Here is a 17,427-nt window from a genome sequence, read left to right on the forward strand (position 1 = left end):
TTCCAGTCATATGTTTTGAACAACCACTATCCATGTACAATATTTGGCTACTTCCCTTCACTTGGACCTGCAAAAAGAAATCAAGGGTTAGTCTTAGGAACCCAAACTAGTTTGGGTCCCTTTCTATAGGCAAATGGGTAAATCAAATTCCTTTTAGCCCACCCAAGCAGCCTATTTTTCTCTTGAACAAAAGCTTTGTTCTTTTGACTGGCCTTTTCTTTTGTATTACATTCATTTTCGAAATGGCCGGTCTTACCACAATGTGTGCAGATTTTGTTCTCAAGAAGAGTAAGGTACTTGCTTTTAGGATCCCACTTAGGTGCTTGAGTCCCATAGCCAAGTCCTCTTTTGTTGCTACTGTGATGTTCTTGTAGCCAGGAAAGTGCATTAGAAGCCTTGTTCCATTTGCAAGTTCTGTCTAGTTCATGTTTTACCTTCCCTAGATCTTCTTTTAAGACTTTTATCTGCTCATCCTTCATGTACAACTCATCCTTCATTTTTCCTAGGTTTTCTTCTAGGGTGAGATGTGTGTGATCATCTTTCTTCTTACCTGTTCCTAGTTTCAATTTTAAGTTCTTAAACCTAAGTTCTACGACACTAATGTCAAGTTCAAGAACCTGATTCTTCAACTCAGCATTTTTACTATCACTCTTATTAGCCCTAGATTCTAGATTTTTGAACTTGGATTTTAAGATCACACATTCCCTAGACAGATCTTCCTTCTCATTGTTAATTATCTCAGACTCATCAATGGAGTCTAGCAATAGTTTAGACAACCTTTCTTTAGACAGGAATTTAATCTTGTCTTTGAGATGAAGGACACTTACCTATTGTTCATCATCTGATTCTCCGATGGCCATAAGTGCTTGTTCATCTCCAGATTCATCTTCTGAGTCCTCATCTGATGTTTCTCCCCAAGTAGAAACCATAGCCTTTGTTGATCCTTTGTTCCTTTTGGGTTAAACCTGTCCGTTCTTCCTGTTCCTTTGTTCAGCCCTTTCCTTCTTCCACTCAATTTCCCATTGAGGACAGTTCTTGATCATGTGATCAGTCTTACCACATTTGTAGCAACCCTCGTTGGTCTGTTTCTCAGGAACCCTTGGTTTGTTGAAGGTTGTACCTCTTGAATAACCCTTTCCTCTCATCAGGTACTTTTAGAAATCTCTTGTGATCATGGTCATTTCATCATCCTCCAGATCTGCACCTTCAGCTATTCTGAGAGCCAGACTTCTTTCCTTCTTAAGTGCATCCATTTTCATGGTTTTCCTTCTCAGTTCATAGGTAGTGAGGTTTCCAATCAGTTCGTCCAGCTTGAGGGTAGCAATGTTCTTTGATTCCTGAATAACAATGATTTTGCTTTCCCAAGTCACTAGTAACACTCTTGTCAAGATTTTCTCAACCTTGTCTTTTTCAAGGATAATTCTCCCATGAAATTTAAATTCATTTGTTAGTATTGTGAACCTTGTATACATCTCCTGGATAGATTCTCCTTCCTTCTTACTGAAATTCTCATATTGAGAATATAGCAGTGTTCCTCTTGATCTCTTTACTTGAGGAGTTTCTTCATGAGCCACTTGTAAAGTATCCCATATTTCTTTTGTAGTGGTACAACTTTGAATCCTGTTGTACTCGTCTGGACCCAATCCACACACAAGCCATTTCTTGGCCTTGGCATTCTTTTCCCATTTCTTCAAGTCTTCAGCAGTGCAGTCAGCTCTTGTCTTTGGCACATCCACTCCTTCAGCATTCTTCTTTGTAGTTGCCAGAGGGCCATCAATGACTATGTCCCGGAGTTCATAGTCTTCTCTATGATGTAATCTCTCATCTTGTTCTTCCACCAAGAATAGTATTGACAATTAAAGAGTGGAGGCCTAGGGGTGGATTGCCCTTCCTAGTTTCCAGGTGGTGCACTCATTTTTATTTTTTCTAAGGTGTTAGCCTCTTCAAGGATAACTCAATCTGATACTAATTGATGTTTTAAGCGTTAATACCACACAAGAGGGGGGGGGGAATGATTTGTGTGGTACCCAATTTTCGCTTAACTGAACTATAGAAGAACCTGGTTCTTCTAGGTGTTCCAACTACTACTGTTTGCGGAATAATAAATACAGAAAATAAAGAACACAGAGATTTTTATGTGGAAAACACCTGGCTCAAAAGGTGAAAAAACCACGACCTACTACTCAGTAGGATGTTCCCAATCATCCACTAAAATCACTGAGCCAAAACAGCATTACAAAAACTTTTTGTAAACCCAAGGATTAACTCCAATCCCGTGTTGGCATACAACCTCAACTGTTGCGACAATTTCAAGTTAGCAATAACTTGAACACTCTAGGTACCTAATAAAATTGCTTCTATGAAAGCTGAAAGGTACAATTTTAAATCACCTACTACAATTGAACTAGAATAAAAGATAGACACAATCGAACTAGTTCTTCTATCTTGTTCAAGTAGCTTCAGGAGTGCACACTCAAATCACACATAAGTTGCTTGCAAAATCGCCTTGCTCTTTTGCTCTCAATTTAGTTTAACTTCTGCATATGTGCATTACCTGTAAAAGATAACAAAGACTTACATTTAATAGGTTAGTAATCAGAGTTTGATTGGGACTCAATTGTTGCTCTTCTATCGTGGAAGAGTTCATGATGATCTCAAACTCTAACACTATCTTCATCCTAGATTGTGTTCTCTTTATATATGGGGACTTTCTCCCCTTATCCAATATGCAACCTTTTCGATCAGATCATGAGATATTGCTGCTTGATCAGTAGGACTTATATCCTTCACGTGCAACTCACATGTATAGGTTGATCATGACTGGTGCTTCACAAGATGGACCTGGTCCATGACTGAGTTCTTTTGTCAATCTTCAAAACTTCACCTGTTCTTGGTCCAACAATATCCTTAATATATGCTAGGTATCTCTTGGTATCCTCAATGTGTGATAGAGATCTCTTGGTATCCCGAAGATCTCTTGGTATCCTCAATGCATGATAGGGATCTCTTGGTATCCTGAGGATCTCTTGGTATCCTCAATGTATGATAGGGATCTCTTGGTATCCCGAGGATCTCTTAGTATCCTCAATGTACGTGCTGGGGATCTCTCAGTATCCCGCACTTCAGATCAAATCGTAAATGCGTACAGGGGATCTCCCAGGATGTCGTCTCGTAGTCCCAAAGTAAAACATACAACAATGGCACAAGGAATACTCAAATAAACTCAACTTTATAACAAGGAAACACCGACAATTCTAACCTAGCATGCTCCACGTAATACAAATAAGGAAGTAAAAGCAAATAAAGCAATTAAGTCAATAAGACATGCTTCTCTAATTAACAGCAGGTTTAAAAGTGCAAGTAGAATAAATAGAAAGGAAAAACACAATTAAAGTTACTTAATGAAAATCAGATTTTCAACAATTAGCACAAGTACGCACTCGTCACCTCACGTACAAGGCATTTCAATTATCACAATACCAATCTTAAGGGAGAAAGTCCCCCACACAAGGTTAGACAAGCCACTTACCTCAAACCGGCTCAATAATCAATCTGAAACCACGCTCTTTCCATGAGTACTCGACTCCAAATGGCCCAAATCCATTCAATTCAATTTCATAACATAAATAATACTTCAAGTAACTGATTCTACAAAGAAATTCTAAGCTAATACGTAAAATTAGGTAAAATGATCAAAATGCCCCTCAAGGCCATGTCTTGGAATCGAGTAAAATTTACATTGTTAGAAACCTCGTACTCTCACAAGTCTATACATAACAAGAACACTGAAATCGGAGTTCAATTGACCCATCAAATACCCATGTTAAGGTCTCTTAATCTCAGGCCCTAATTACCCATTTTCCCCAAATTTCACACCACCAATTAGGTCTTTAATCACATATAAATAAATTTTGAAGTCAAAAATGTTACCTCCAAGTGATCCCTCTTGAATCCCTCTTCATTTTCCTCAAAAAGCACCAAAATCGCCCACAAATGGAGGAACTTCGGCTCAAAATCGCGGAAAAGGCCTTTTAAATCATTCTGCCCAGTCATTTAAATCCTTTTTCATGAACGTGGTCAAAGCCTCGCGTTTGTGAAACACAAATTGATGTTGAACATTTTTCCTTCTTCGCGAACGTGTCCCCTTCTTTGCGAATGCGAAGGCTCAGTTTCCCATCCCATCGCAAACCCGACTACCTTCTCGCGAACGCGTAGTTCAAAGACCCCAGTCCTTCGCGAAAGCGAGGGTCCACTCGCGAACGTGAAGAACAACTGGTCTACAATGCACACAGTAGTTTTCTGCAACTTCAAACATCATGAAATGGCCCGATTGACCACTTGAAACTCACCCGAGGCCCCCGGGACCTCAACCAAATCTACCAACATATTCCATAACTTTATTTGAACATGTTCCAACATTCGGAATTCTCAAAAAAACATCAAAACACATATTTTTCATCGGATTCAAGCCTAAGAATTTCAAAAACTCTAAAAATACGCTTTCGATCAAAAAGTTTATCAAACCTCGTCCGAATGACCTGAAATTTTGCGCACACATCACATTCAACACTACGGAGCTACTCCAACTTCCGGAATTCCATTCCGACCCTCGGATTAAAATCTCACTATCGAACCGGAAACTTTAAAAATTCAACTTTTTGGCATTTCAAACCTAAATTAGCTACGGACCTCCAAAACACAATCCGAACACGCCCCTAAGACCGAAATCACCCAACGGGGCTAACGGAACCATCTGATTTCCATTCCGAGGCCGTCTTCACACTGTTCCGACTACGACAACTTTCCAGTACTTAAGCTCTCATTTAGGGACTAAATGTCCCAAAACTCTCCGAAACTCAAAATCGAACATCTCAGCAAATCAAAATAGCAGAAATAAACTTGGGGAAAGCAGTTAATGGGGGATCGGGGCGTAAATTCTTAAGACGATCGGCCGGGTCATCACATTCAAGTAAGAATTAGGCTAAATATCACTAACCTAATTACAAAGAAGCTCTAAATATAACACCCACTAAGTACCCACACTAGGGTTGAGTCACAACCCTAGATAGAAATTTAGCTACTGATGGAAAATGAAGAAATTAAAGAAACGACTATGATAATACTCATAATAGATGATTAGAGGAAGAAAATCTAATGTTACAATATTAAGCTAATACAATATTATCCAATACAATAAAGAAAAAACGGCTATCTATTCTAAGGTGCACCAAACTTGACCTAAAAATGACAAAAACATCTGTTTATACCCAGCTAATTATCGGACAAAATTTCCCTTGCGGAGGTTGTGTGACCGTACAATTATGTGTGCGGTCCGCACAATTATGTGTGTGGTCTGCACAATGAGACTATGCTTGGAAGGTTGGCCTTCTGCGATGCGGCCGCACTTCTTTAGCTTATGTGGACCACACATTTCTGAGTGCGGCCACACTTTTGATTCTGCAGCCGCACAATAATGGTGCGGTCTGCACTTCTTGACCTTGGGCTTTGGCATGGGGGACTTCTTACGGACCACATATTACTGAGTGCAGCCACACTCTTGATTCTTCGGCCGCACTCCACACTTCTTCCTGGACAAAAATCACAACTCTCTGAACTTCATCTTATGCGGCTGCACTATAATTGTGCAGTCCACACTTTGTAAAGGAAAACTGATAGAGGCTGCCTCATATTCTACGGTCGCACTCAATATCGTGTGGTTCGCACTTCTGCTCTTTTAGCCTCATTTTGGTCCTTTTCCAAAATTACTCTTTCTTGAGTTGATTTTCATCTCTTTAGCCCATATTCCAACACTCCTGCAAGAAAGTATATTTCATTAGTCTTTGGAATACGTTTGAGCAATTTTGAACTAAAACGAAAGTAAAAGAGTACAAATAAGTAGTCAAAATCCTTACTTATCAGTAACGCTCTAGATGTTCATGTACTCGTGACACTAGTTTCTGGGTTATGTTTAGGCTTTGTTGTTCTGTATCATTTTACTCTACTTTAGATTTATATCATTATCATTGTTAATATCTTATTATAAATTTCTAAAATCAATTAATTTTCTATTTCACGTTGGCTTGCCTAGCAAGTAGATGTTAGGCGCCATCATGACCCTGAGGTTGGCATTCAGGGTCATGATAAGTTGGTATCATAGTACTAGGGTGCCTAGGTCTCAAGAGTCATCAGCAAGCCTAGTAGAGTCTGTAGGATCGGTACAGAGACATCTGTACTTATATTGCAGAGGCTATAAAGTTTTAGGAAAAATTTCACTTCATTCTTTCTTTATCGGGCGACTTTGTTCCATCATTAATGTTTTAATTATTCCATTCTTGCTCTCTCACAGATGGTAAGAACATGCATATCATCAACAACCGGACAGGAGCTAGAGCCCCTATTGTAGCTACTACCAGGGGTAGAGGCCGAGGCCGAGGTCGAGCTAGAGGTAGAGGTAGGGGCAGATCTCACCCTAGAGCTCGAGAAGCAGCACCCATAGTGGTGCCTCAAATTAATCATGAGGAGGAGATCCCTGTTCAGACCATACCAGTCGGACCGGCTTAGGTCCCGGAGGGATTCATAGCCACTCCAATGCTTCAAGATTCTCTGTTCCGCTTGATGGGCCTTATGGATAGTGTGGCCCAAACCGGTGCATTTTCGGTGGCACCAGCCATCTCTTAGGCTGGGGGGAGGAGCACAGACTCCCTCTACTCACACGTCGGAGCAGATGGCTCCTATATATCAGACTCCAATTGCCCAGCCAGTTAAGGTAGTTTAGCAGGTTGTTGCGGTACACGCTGGGAATAGGTCCGTTGTGTCTTCTAAGGCCTTGAGGAGGCTGGATAAGTTTATCAAGCTCTTTCCTATTCGCTTTAGTAGTGTACCTTCTAAGGACCCACATGGTTACTTTGACTGTTGCCACAAGGTGTTGTGCAACATGGGTATTGTTGAGACCAATGGGGTTGACTTTGCAATGTTCTAGATGACTGATTCTGCCAAGAGATAGTGGAGAGATTATGTGTTAACCAGACCAATAGGTTCTCCTTCACTTACCTGGGATTAGTTTTTTACATCTATTTCTAGAGAAGATCATATTTTTCACTCTAAAAGAGGAGTATCATAGGCAGTTTGAGCGCCTTCAGCAGGGTATCATTACCATCACTAATTATGAGACTCGATTTATGGACCTAACTCACCATGCCATTGTCTTGCTCCCTACTGATAGGGAGTGAGGGAGGAGATTCATTGATGGGCTCACTTTCAGTATCAGGCTACAGATGGCCAAGGAGAGTGGAGATGTTATTTCTTTTAAGAGGGCCATAAAGCTTGCTAGACGAATCAAGATGGTTCGTGCTCAGAAGATGAGGACGGTGTCTGATAAAAGGCATCGTCATTTTGGGGGTTTCAGTGGTGCCTCATCTGGAGGCAGGGGTACTTTTGGTATAGGCGATCCTCTTATTTAGGAATCCCATGATGCTTCAGGTAGTCATCGTCCTTATGTATCTCATCCTGAGCAGCTAGCCTACACTGCACCATCAGCTCCTATTAGTGGGCCTCCGATCCAGAGCGACCACAGTGGTTATCCTGCCATCCTGGGTTAATCTCAACTTTAGCATCCACAACAGCCGAGAGGTGTTTTGAGTGTGGGTGTATAGGTCATAGTAGGAGGTATTGCCCTAGAATTTCGAGCAACATTTCACAATAGAGTTCTCGTCCCATGGTTTCGGCATCGGTTGCTTTACCATCCACTCAGCTAGCTAGAAGCAAGGATCAGGTTGCTCTATTCCACCATACTGTATGGCCCCACTTGAGGTGATGCAACTGAAGGAGCAGTTGCAAATTTATGTGATAAGGGATTCATTAGACGTAGTGTCTCGTCCTAGGGTGCACCAATGTTGTTTTTTAAGAAGAAGGATGGTTTGATGAGGATATGTATAGACTATCCGTAGTTGAACAAAATCATTATCATGAACAAGTATCCATTGCCGAGGATTGACTTATTTGATCAGCTTCAGGGTGCCAAAGCATTTTCAAAGATTAATTTGAGATTTGGCTACCATCAGTTGAATTAGAGCATCAGATGTCCTGAGACATCTTTTCGGACTCGGTATGGGCATTATGAGTTCCTAATGATGTCATTTGGGTTGGCAAATGCCCAACACTATTTATGGATTTGATGAACCGTGTACTTTAGCCCTATTTTGATTCTTTGTGATCGTATTCATTGATGATACCTTTATCTACTCCTTTAGTTGAGAGGAGCATGAGCAGTATCTTCAGGTTGTTCTTCAGACTCTGAGATATAGTCGGCTATATGCCATGTTTTTAAAGTGTGAGTTTTGGTTGGATTCAGTTGTTTTTTGGGACATTTTATACCGGTCGAGGGCATTAAAGTGGATCCTAAGAAGACTGAGACAGTTCAAAACTAGCCTAGACCTACATTAGCTATAGAGATTCGGAGTTTTCTAGGTTTGGCGAGTTATTATCGTCGGTCCGTGAAGGGGTTTTCGTCCATAGCAGCCCTATTGACTAGATTGAACTAGAAGGGTGCTCCATTTTGGTGGTCCGATGAGTGTGAGTTCAGCTTTCAGAAGCTCAAGACCGCTTTGACTATAGTCCAGTATTGGTGTTGTCCACAGGTTCAGGATCCTACACGGTGTATTGTGATGCATCACTTATTAGGCTCAGTGTACTATTTATGCAAGATGATAGGGTTAATGCATACACGTCACAGTTCAGAGATGAATTACCCAGTTCATGACTTAGAGTTGGAAGCCATTGTTCATGCATTTAAGATTTAGAGGCATTACCTCTATGGCATGTCGTGTGAGGTATTCATGAATCATCGGAGTCTGCAGTATTTGCTCAAGTAAAAGGATCTCAACTTGAGGCAATGGAGGTGGTTGAAGCTGTCGAAAGACTATGATATCACCATTTTGTATCATCCGGGGAAGGCCAATGTGGTGGCCGATGCCTTGAGTAGAAAGGCTGTGAGTATTGGTAGCCTTGAATATATTCTAGTTGGCGAGAGGACACTAGCATCAGACGTTTAGGCTTTGGCCAATCAATTTTTGAGGTTAGATATTTCGGAGCCCAGTCGGTTTCTAGCTTGCACGATCTTTCGGTCTTCTTTGTATGAGTACATTAGAGAGCATCAATATGACAAGACTTATTTGCTTGTCCTTAAGGACATGGTGCAGAACGGTTGTGCGAAGCAGGTTCCTATTGGAGATGATGGGGTGTTGCGGATGCGGGATTGGATTTGTGTGCCCAATGTGGATGTACTTTATGAGTTTATTCTTGAGGAGGCCCACAGTTCATGGTATTCCATTCATCTGGGTGCCGCCAAGATGTATCAGGATTAATTTGAGGCAACATTATTGGTAGAGAAGAATGAAATAAGATATAGTTGCATATGTGGTTTGGTGTTTAAATTGCCAGTAGGTAAAGAATGAGGATTAGAGGCCTGGCAATTTGCTTCAGAAGCTTGAGATTCCCGAGTGGAAGTGGGAGTGTATTACCATGGATTTTGTTGTTGGGCTCCCATGAACTTTGAAGAAATTCAATGCAGTATGGGTCATTGTGGACAAGTTGTTGGCTGAGATCTATATCCGTGAGATCGTTAGTCTTCATGGTGTGCCGGTGTCTGATAACTAGGGATTCTAACCTATATCATGCTCCTTTTTGCTTAGTTTTTGGATTAAAAGTGTGTACAAGTATTTCTGAAAGCTAACTTATTGTGCTTGTTTGCGGTGTTTGGTCAAAAAGGGACAAGAAAGTCATAACCAGCTCATAAAGGAGTGAAATTTGCACAAGTTCAAAGCTGAGTCAAAAGCGCTGACAACGAAGAAATAGAAGCGGATGTGGAAGGTCTACTGCTGAGGCGGTCTTAACCACACTCTCAGCGGTAGTAAGGTTTAGAGAGTCATTTTTGAGCTTGACAGTCACCGCTGCCCGCGGTGACATTGCGCTACAGCAGTATCATCTGACGCGGCCGCGGTCCAATTCTCACCCTCAGCAAAATTAAGAATCAGAGGACTATAGTTTGGAGCTCAAATTGAAAGGTGCGGTCTGCGAACATATTTCGCGGCCACGGTTGAAGGAGCGTTGAGGTGGGTGATTTTCCACTCCTAGCAGACTCAAGTTCAGATCTAGCTCAGAAGAGAAGAACCGCGGTCCACACATACTTTTGCGCGGCCGCGGAAGTCCTAGCGCTGAGGTGACCTATTTTCCGCTGTCAGCGAAATCTCAGTAGGGGCAATTTTGTCCGAAAAATGTAGCTTTGTATAAATAGTTCTTTTTCAGATATTTAGGGTATCTGTTGTTTTATGGAGCACGTGAACAGCCGCTTTTTTCTTTTTAGAGTAATTTTAGAACATCTTTAGCAATTATTTATAGATTTTACTCTTGTAATTACTTTTTATGGCTTATATTTCATCTCCCTATTTGATTTCTTCTTTGATTATGAGTATCTAAACCCATTAGCTAGGGTTGTGACCCAACCCTAGTGTGGGTATTTAACGAGTCTTCAATTTTAGGGCTTAAATGTTTATGGGTTAATGATATTTAGCTTGATTCATGCTTTAATTGTTGAATTGGTGGTTGCAAATATTGATTTGTGCCTTGTTGAGTTAGGCTCTTCTTGAGAAAGAGAGACTAAGTCTAGGAAATTCAGGATAACAAGGAATTGGGGTGTATTAAAGAGATTGATAGCCCTAATTAAAGAGTTAAAGCTAGAGATAGTAATACCCGACTTGAGCCAATTTTGCTTGTATTATTTAAACACCCAATCGGGCTTGAGAAAGCCAATTAGGTCAAAGTGAATCAAACTACCGAGAGGTATAGAGTGAGTAATTATGTGCAATGGTTATATCATGATCCCAATTATAACAAGTCTACCCTAAGTTTTAGACCCCGTTAGATACTTACCTAGATGTAAGTCACTTCCCTAGTGCCTTTTTACCAATTAAGAAAACCCTTACAAAAAAATCATACTTAAGCTTATTTTCATTCTTCATTAGTGTTAAAAGTAGAATAGTAACCAAAACAAAGCATGATTGGAACTGCAATTAAGAACATCGCACATTGCTAGATTAGATAGAAACCCAATTCCAAACCAATATTAGCTCTCTGTGGAAATCGATCCCGACTCCTCGGGTAAAAGCTGCATCTACCACTCTTGCCATTCTATAGTGGTATTGCGTTGGAGCCGATCAGTTTTTGGTGTCGTTGTCGGGGAGATAAACAATTTTGGCTATCTATCTAACTTATTTTGTGTCTTGTTTTTCATTCCTTCTGTTTTACTAACTTGTGTGAGTCAATTGATTCGGGTACAAAATGGCAAACAATGATCCTCTTGGAAATTTTCTCCTGGGGGAGGAGGTAGATGATAATGGTGAAGATGAGGTGCCTCTAGTACCTCAAGGATAAAGAAGAGGCCGCCAGGCCAATGACAATATTCCAGAACCTCCCCCGCCTCCTCCACGAGTTGTTCCTCGGGTGCTTCCAAATGAGGGTTACGCAAGTGCGATTCTCCGACCCCGGATCTGAGCGGGAGATTTCCAAATTACAAATGTGATGTTGACTTTATTGGAGCAACGAGGGTACTTCACAGGTGCTCCCCATCAGAATGCATATAAACATCTAAAGGGCTTTGTCGATACCTATTGGGGAAGCAAACAAACAAATGTATCGGAGGATGCATTAAGATTGGTATTGTTCCCTTTGTCACTTAGAGGGAAAGCTTTGGAGTGGCTTGAAAGACTTCCCAACCATTCCATCACTACGTGGGATGAGTTGGCCAACAAATTTATAGTTATGTTTTTCTCGTCGGGGCATATGGCGACATTGAGAGATGAGATTTTGGCCTTCAAATAGGAACCTAATGAACTGCTTTATGAGATCTGGGAGATGTATCGGACAATGGTGAAAGAATGTCCAAACAATGACATGACCAAAGCAATGATCCAACAAATATTCTACAGTGTGTAGTGAACCAACTAGCATGGGGGAATTTTATGAACACACCCTATGCTGAGGCATGTTAGATATTGGATGAGATGGAAGATAGTTCCTTAGTTTGGCAAAGTCGAGCTAATGTGCCACAGGGTGATCCCACTATCATTCACCTGCACAAAGAGCTCCACGACCATGGCCAGGCAATAGCAGAGTTAACTACAATAATGAACCAGTTGGCAAAAGCTCATTTGTAGTAAGTTCAAGTGCCGAGACAAGTAAATGCTATGGAAAGTGTAAACATGTTGGTCAACAAGAGGCGACAAAGAGGTCAACAAAGTCAAAGAAATCTGGATCAATATAAGCAAGGTAGCAGTGGTTTCAACCAAGATGATGGGTATGATGAGCAAAGTGAAGAAGTCCAATACGTGAACAATTACTAAGGACATAGGGGAAATGCTCCTAACCAACAACAAAAGTGGAGATCCCAAGGAAACTGGGGGAAATCAAAACCAACAGGGAAATAGTAACTGGGGGAAGAACAATTAAAATTGGGGCAACTAGAATAAATAGGGCAACTGGAGTGGCAACAACAACAACTGGGGAGGAAACAACAAGTAAGAGGGTTGGAATAATGGCAATCAAGGGAATCGGGGGCAAGGCTTTCAAAGACCTCCGATGTATCAACAACCAAACAACCCGCCTCCATTTCTGTCCCAAGGTCCTAGCTCGTCAAACAATGAGATGGGAAGTATCGAGATAATGTTTGAGCAAATGATGAAAAAGAACACCAACTCTGATGCCCAGTTGGCATCCCATAATACTTCATTCCAAAACTTGGAGGTTCAGCTTGGCCAGATTTCGCAATCTTTGAACACTCACCCTAAGAGGGCTCTACCTAGTAATACGGTAGTAAAAGTGAAGGGTGGGAACAATAGCGGGCATGCAATGGCAGTGATAATAAGAAGCAGTAGAGGTGGTGAAGTGAATACCTCCAAGCAAAAGGAAGTTGTGGGTGATGAGTTTGAAGTGCAAGATGATGATGTTCCAATAGTTGATGAACAAGTGAGTGAAGAGAATTTGAATGCCGAAGTGAGAATTGATATTCATGATAATGAGGTGGAGACTCAAAATGACGTAAACTCGTCTAGGGAACAAGTGATAGACATGCCAGAAACGGTAGTGCCAAAGGCTAAGGCTCCATTGCCAACACCTCCTCCACCTTACCCTCAAAGACTTGTGAAGCAAAATAATGAAAATCAATTTAAGAAGTTTATTGAGATGATGAAAAGCTTGTCGATCAATATTCCTTTGGTGGAAGCTCTTGAGCAAATGTCGGGTTATGCTAAGTTTATGAAAGAATTGGTGACTAAAAAGAGATCTATGGATTGTGAGACCATCAAAATGACTCATCAAGTAAGTGCAATTGTATACTCGATAGCTCCAAAGCTTGAAGATCCTGACGCTTTCACTATTCCATGTACCATTGGGAGTGCGTATTTTGCAATGGCATTGTGTGATTTGGGAGCAAGTATAAATTTGATGCCTTACTTCGTGTTCAAAACTTTGGGTATTTGTCAACCGAGAGCTATTTCAATGAGATTGCAAATGGCCGATAGAACAATGAAGAGGCCGCTCTGTATCATTGATGATGTTATTGTCCGAGTGGACAAGTTTATTTTGCCTACTGATTTTGTGATTTTGGACTGCGAAGTCGACTACAAGGTGCCAATAATATTGGGAAGACCTTTCATTGCAACAAGTAAGGCATTGGTTTATGTGGAAGCAAAGGGAGCTCACCTTCCGGGTAGGTGACAAAAACGTTATCTTTCATGTGTGCAAATCTATGAGGCAGCCGAATAGTACTAAAGTTTGATCTTTTGTGGATTTTGTCACGAAGGTGATAGTTGATGATACTAGTGCCATGATCAATGTGGAGGATCCTTTAGAAGCGGTATTGTTGAACCTTGATGTGAATGACAATGAAGGTAGGGTGGAGTGTATCAACGCTTTGCACAAAATGTGTTCTTATTCTTATGAGCCCCGTAAGCTTTCTTTGGATCTTGAGAATAGAAAGACTCCGCCAACAAAGCCCTCAATTAAGGAACCTCCTGTTTTGGAGTTGAAGCCTTTGCCTTCACACATCAGGTATGAATTCTTGGGCCCCAGTTCAACTTCACCTATTATTCTTTCTTCTTATCTTACTAACGTGCAAGTAGATACCACACTAGAGGTGCTCCAAAGAATGAAGAAGGAAATTGGATGGACTCTAGCCGATATTAGGGGAATAAGCCCCGTTTTTTGCATGCACAAGATTATACTTGAAGATGATTCCAAGCCCTCCGTGGAACATCAAAGGAGGTTGAACGAGGCTATGCAAGAGGTTGTCAAAGAGGAGGTGATCAAGTGGCTAGATATAGGGGTTATGTACCCCATCTCAGATAGTTCTTGGACTTTACCGGTGCAATGTGTGCCGAAGAAAGGTGGTATGACTGTGGTCATCAATGAGCAGAATGAGTTGATTCCCACCAGGGTTGTCACCGGTTGGAGGGTGTGCATGGACTACCAAAAGCTGAATAAAGTGACCCGTAAAGATCATTTTCCATTTCCCTTTCTTGACCAAATGCTGGATAGACTTGCTGGGCGTGCCTTCTACTGCTTTTTGGATGGGTACTCAGGTTACAACCAGATTATGATTGCTCCAAAAGATCCGGAGAAAACCACCTTCACATGTCCGTATGGCACCTTTGCATTTTCTAGGATGCCATTTGGTTTGTGTAATGCACCGGCTACCTTTCAGCGGTGTATAATGGCCATATTTACTGACATGGTGGAGGACTTTTTGGAAGTGTTCATTCATGATTTCAGTGTTGTGGGTGACTCTTTTGAAGAATGTTTGGGTAATCTTGACAAAGTGTTGGCCCGATGTGAGGAGACCAATCTATTGCTTAACTGGGAAAAATGCCACTTTATAGTCGAGGAGGGAATTGTCCTCGACCATAAGATCTCAAAGAACGGTATTGAGGTGGACAAGGCGAAGATTGAAGTGATTTCTAAGCTTCCTCCTCCTACTTCCGTCAAAGGTGTTAGAAGTTTTCTTGGGCATGCGGGGTTCTAACGAAGATTCATCAAAGACTTTTCTAAGGTAGTGAATCCTTTGTGCATGTTATTAGAAAAAGATGCAAAGTTTGTGTTTAATGATTAATGCATGAAGGCTTTTGAACTTCTCAAGTACAAACTGACAGCCAATCCCATTATTACCGCACCCAATTGGAGCTTACCTTTTGAGCTCATGTGTGATGCAAGTAATGTTGCGGTAGGAGTGGTCTTGGGTCAAAGAGTAAACAAGATGTTTCATCCAGTGTATTATGCAAGCAAAAAATGAATGATGCTCAGGTAAATTACACGGTGACAAAAAAAGAGTTTCTAGCAATTGTGTTTGCAATGGAGAAGTTTAGGCCTTATCTCATGGGTGCCAAGGTGATAGTTCATACTGACCATGTAGCACTCCGCTACTTGATGACAAAGAAGGATTTGAAGGCTCAGTTGATGAGATGGGTTCTATTGCTTCAAGAGTTTGACCTTGAGATTGTTGATTGAAAAGGGTGTAAAAACCAAGTGGCAGACCACTTGTCCCGCTTGGAGGAGGAGGGGAGGCCCCGTGATGGCCTCAAAATTAATGATTCATTCCCTGATGAGCAACTCCTCTTCATATATGTGAATAGCATGCCTTGGTTCGCTGATGTTGCCAACTTTCTTGTGACCGGCATTATCACGGGTGAGCTCTCTTCTAACCAAATAAAGATGCTTAAATGGGATAGCTTGGACTACTACTAGGATGAGCCTTATTTGTTCAAAATTTGCAATGATGGTGTGATCCGGATATGTGTTTTGGAAGAGGAGCAAATGAGTATTCTTGATGCTTGTCATTCCTCTCCCTACGGTGGTCATCATGGTGGAGAGAGAACAGCTTCAAAGGTGCTTAGCTATGGTTTTTATTAGCCTATTCTTGAGGTTGACATATTTGATGTATGGGGCATTGACTTCATGGGATCTTTTGTGAGTTCATGTGGCAAAACGTATATTTTGGTGGCCGTTCTTTACCCAACAACAAGGCCCAAAGTGTGGTGACTTTTCTCAAGAAGAATATCTTTACTCGGTTTCGCACTCCTAGAGTAATCATCAGTGATAGGGGTTCTTATTTCTGCAATAGGGCATTTGACACTTTGCTTGCAAAGTATGGTGTTAATCACAAGGTTTCAACCCCTTACCATCCTCAGGCTAGTGGGCAAGTTGAGGTCTCCAACAGGGAGATAAAGAGCATATTGTCAAAGACTGTCAATGCAAATAGGACTGACTGGTCAAAGAAACTGGATGATGCTTTGTGGTCTTACAGGACTGCTTACAAGACTCCAATTGGTATGTCTCCGTACCGGCTGGTATTTGGGAAAGCCTACAATATTCCGGTTGAGTTAGAGCACAAGGCCATATGGGCTTTGAAAAAGTTAAATCTTGAATGGGATGTTGCAGCAAATCTCCGGGTAGAGCAACTCAATGAGCTTGATGAGTTCCGATTTCATACCTATTCTAGCTCGTCCTTGTATACGGACAAGATGAAGTACTTACATGAAAAGTATGACCGTAGAAAGGAATTCAAGGAAGGTGACTTGGTTCTCTTATTCAATTCCCGGTTACGACTGTTTCCTGTAAGGCTCAAGTCAAAATGAAATGGTCCTTTTGAGGTGGTGCATGTAACTCCGTTTGGTGCTCTTGATTTGAAAAACAAAAATGGTGAAATTTTCAAAGTTAATGGGCACAGAGTGAAGCACTATCTTGGAAAGTTTGATGACAATTACTTGGTGGCAATGATATATCTCAAATGATTGATGGTAACCTGCATCGTGCCGCGACGTTAAATCAGGCGCTTCTTGGGAGGCAACCCATGTGTTTTTCTTTTTTTTGATTTTCTTCTTAGTGTAGGATTTATTTTGGACTAACTGGTTGTGAGATATGTGTAGGAATGTTTGATGCAGTGCAGGACAAAGTTGGAAAAATGTGGCACAGTCTATAGTTCGACCGCTGACAACACTCTATTTTTCGTGGTCAGCAGAGGCCAGTTCGCGGAGGCATAAATTGGTAGAAGACGCGGACTTGAAAAGTCTAAAATGAGACTTCTCTAAAGTTTCATCCGCATCCGGGGTGGATTTTTCGCGGTCAGCAGTGAATTTAAACAAGCAGCTCTTCTATAAGTCAAAAGCGCGGACCGCGGTGAAATTTCGCGGTCACGCCACATTTTCCGCTCCCAGCAGAAATTTAAACAAGCAGCTCTTCTGTAAGTCAAAAACGTGGACCGCGGTGAAATTTTGCGGCCGCGCCATGTGAGCTTTGTGGGTCCCAGGGTACTTTTTATAAATAGAAGGTCGTGATACCTTTTACCATTTTCGATCTTTAACTTCTCAAGCATAATTTTTACTG

General features: G+C 41.4%; 2 protein-coding genes across 2 annotated transcripts; both read left to right on the forward strand.

The window, feature by feature from the left end:
- The first annotated feature begins 12,630 nt into the window (after positions 1-12,630).
- On the forward strand, positions 12,631-13,767 carry LOC138878402 (uncharacterized). Its single transcript, XM_070158079.1, has one exon. The coding sequence runs from the start codon at positions 12,631-12,633 to the stop codon at positions 13,765-13,767; it is 1,137 nt and encodes a 378-aa protein (XP_070014180.1).
- Positions 13,768-16,019: 2,252 nt separating this feature from the next.
- On the forward strand, positions 16,020-16,679 carry LOC138878403 (uncharacterized). Its single transcript, XM_070158080.1, has 2 exons — positions 16,020-16,240; positions 16,349-16,679. The coding sequence occupies exons 1-2, from the start codon at positions 16,020-16,022 to the stop codon at positions 16,677-16,679; spliced, it is 552 nt and encodes a 183-aa protein (XP_070014181.1).
- The last annotated feature ends 748 nt before the right edge of the window (positions 16,680-17,427 follow it).

This window comes from Nicotiana sylvestris, chromosome 9, assembly GCF_000393655.2.
Source record: "Nicotiana sylvestris chromosome 9, ASM39365v2, whole genome shotgun sequence".
Classification (NCBI taxonomy): domain Eukaryota; kingdom Viridiplantae; phylum Streptophyta; class Magnoliopsida; order Solanales; family Solanaceae; genus Nicotiana; species Nicotiana sylvestris.

Coding starts and splice junctions, on each gene's coding strand:
- LOC138878402 (XM_070158079.1), top strand. CDS start 12,631: ATGTATCAACAACCAAACAACCCGCCTCCATTTCTGTCCCAAGGTCCT.
- LOC138878403 (XM_070158080.1), top strand. CDS start 16,020: ATGTGGCAAAACGTATATTTTGGTGGCCGTTCTTTACCCAACAACAAG. Junction 16,241..16,348: donor TACCATCCTCAGGCTAGTGG/GCAAGTTGAGGT, acceptor GTGGTCTTACAG/GACTGCTTACAAGACTCCAA.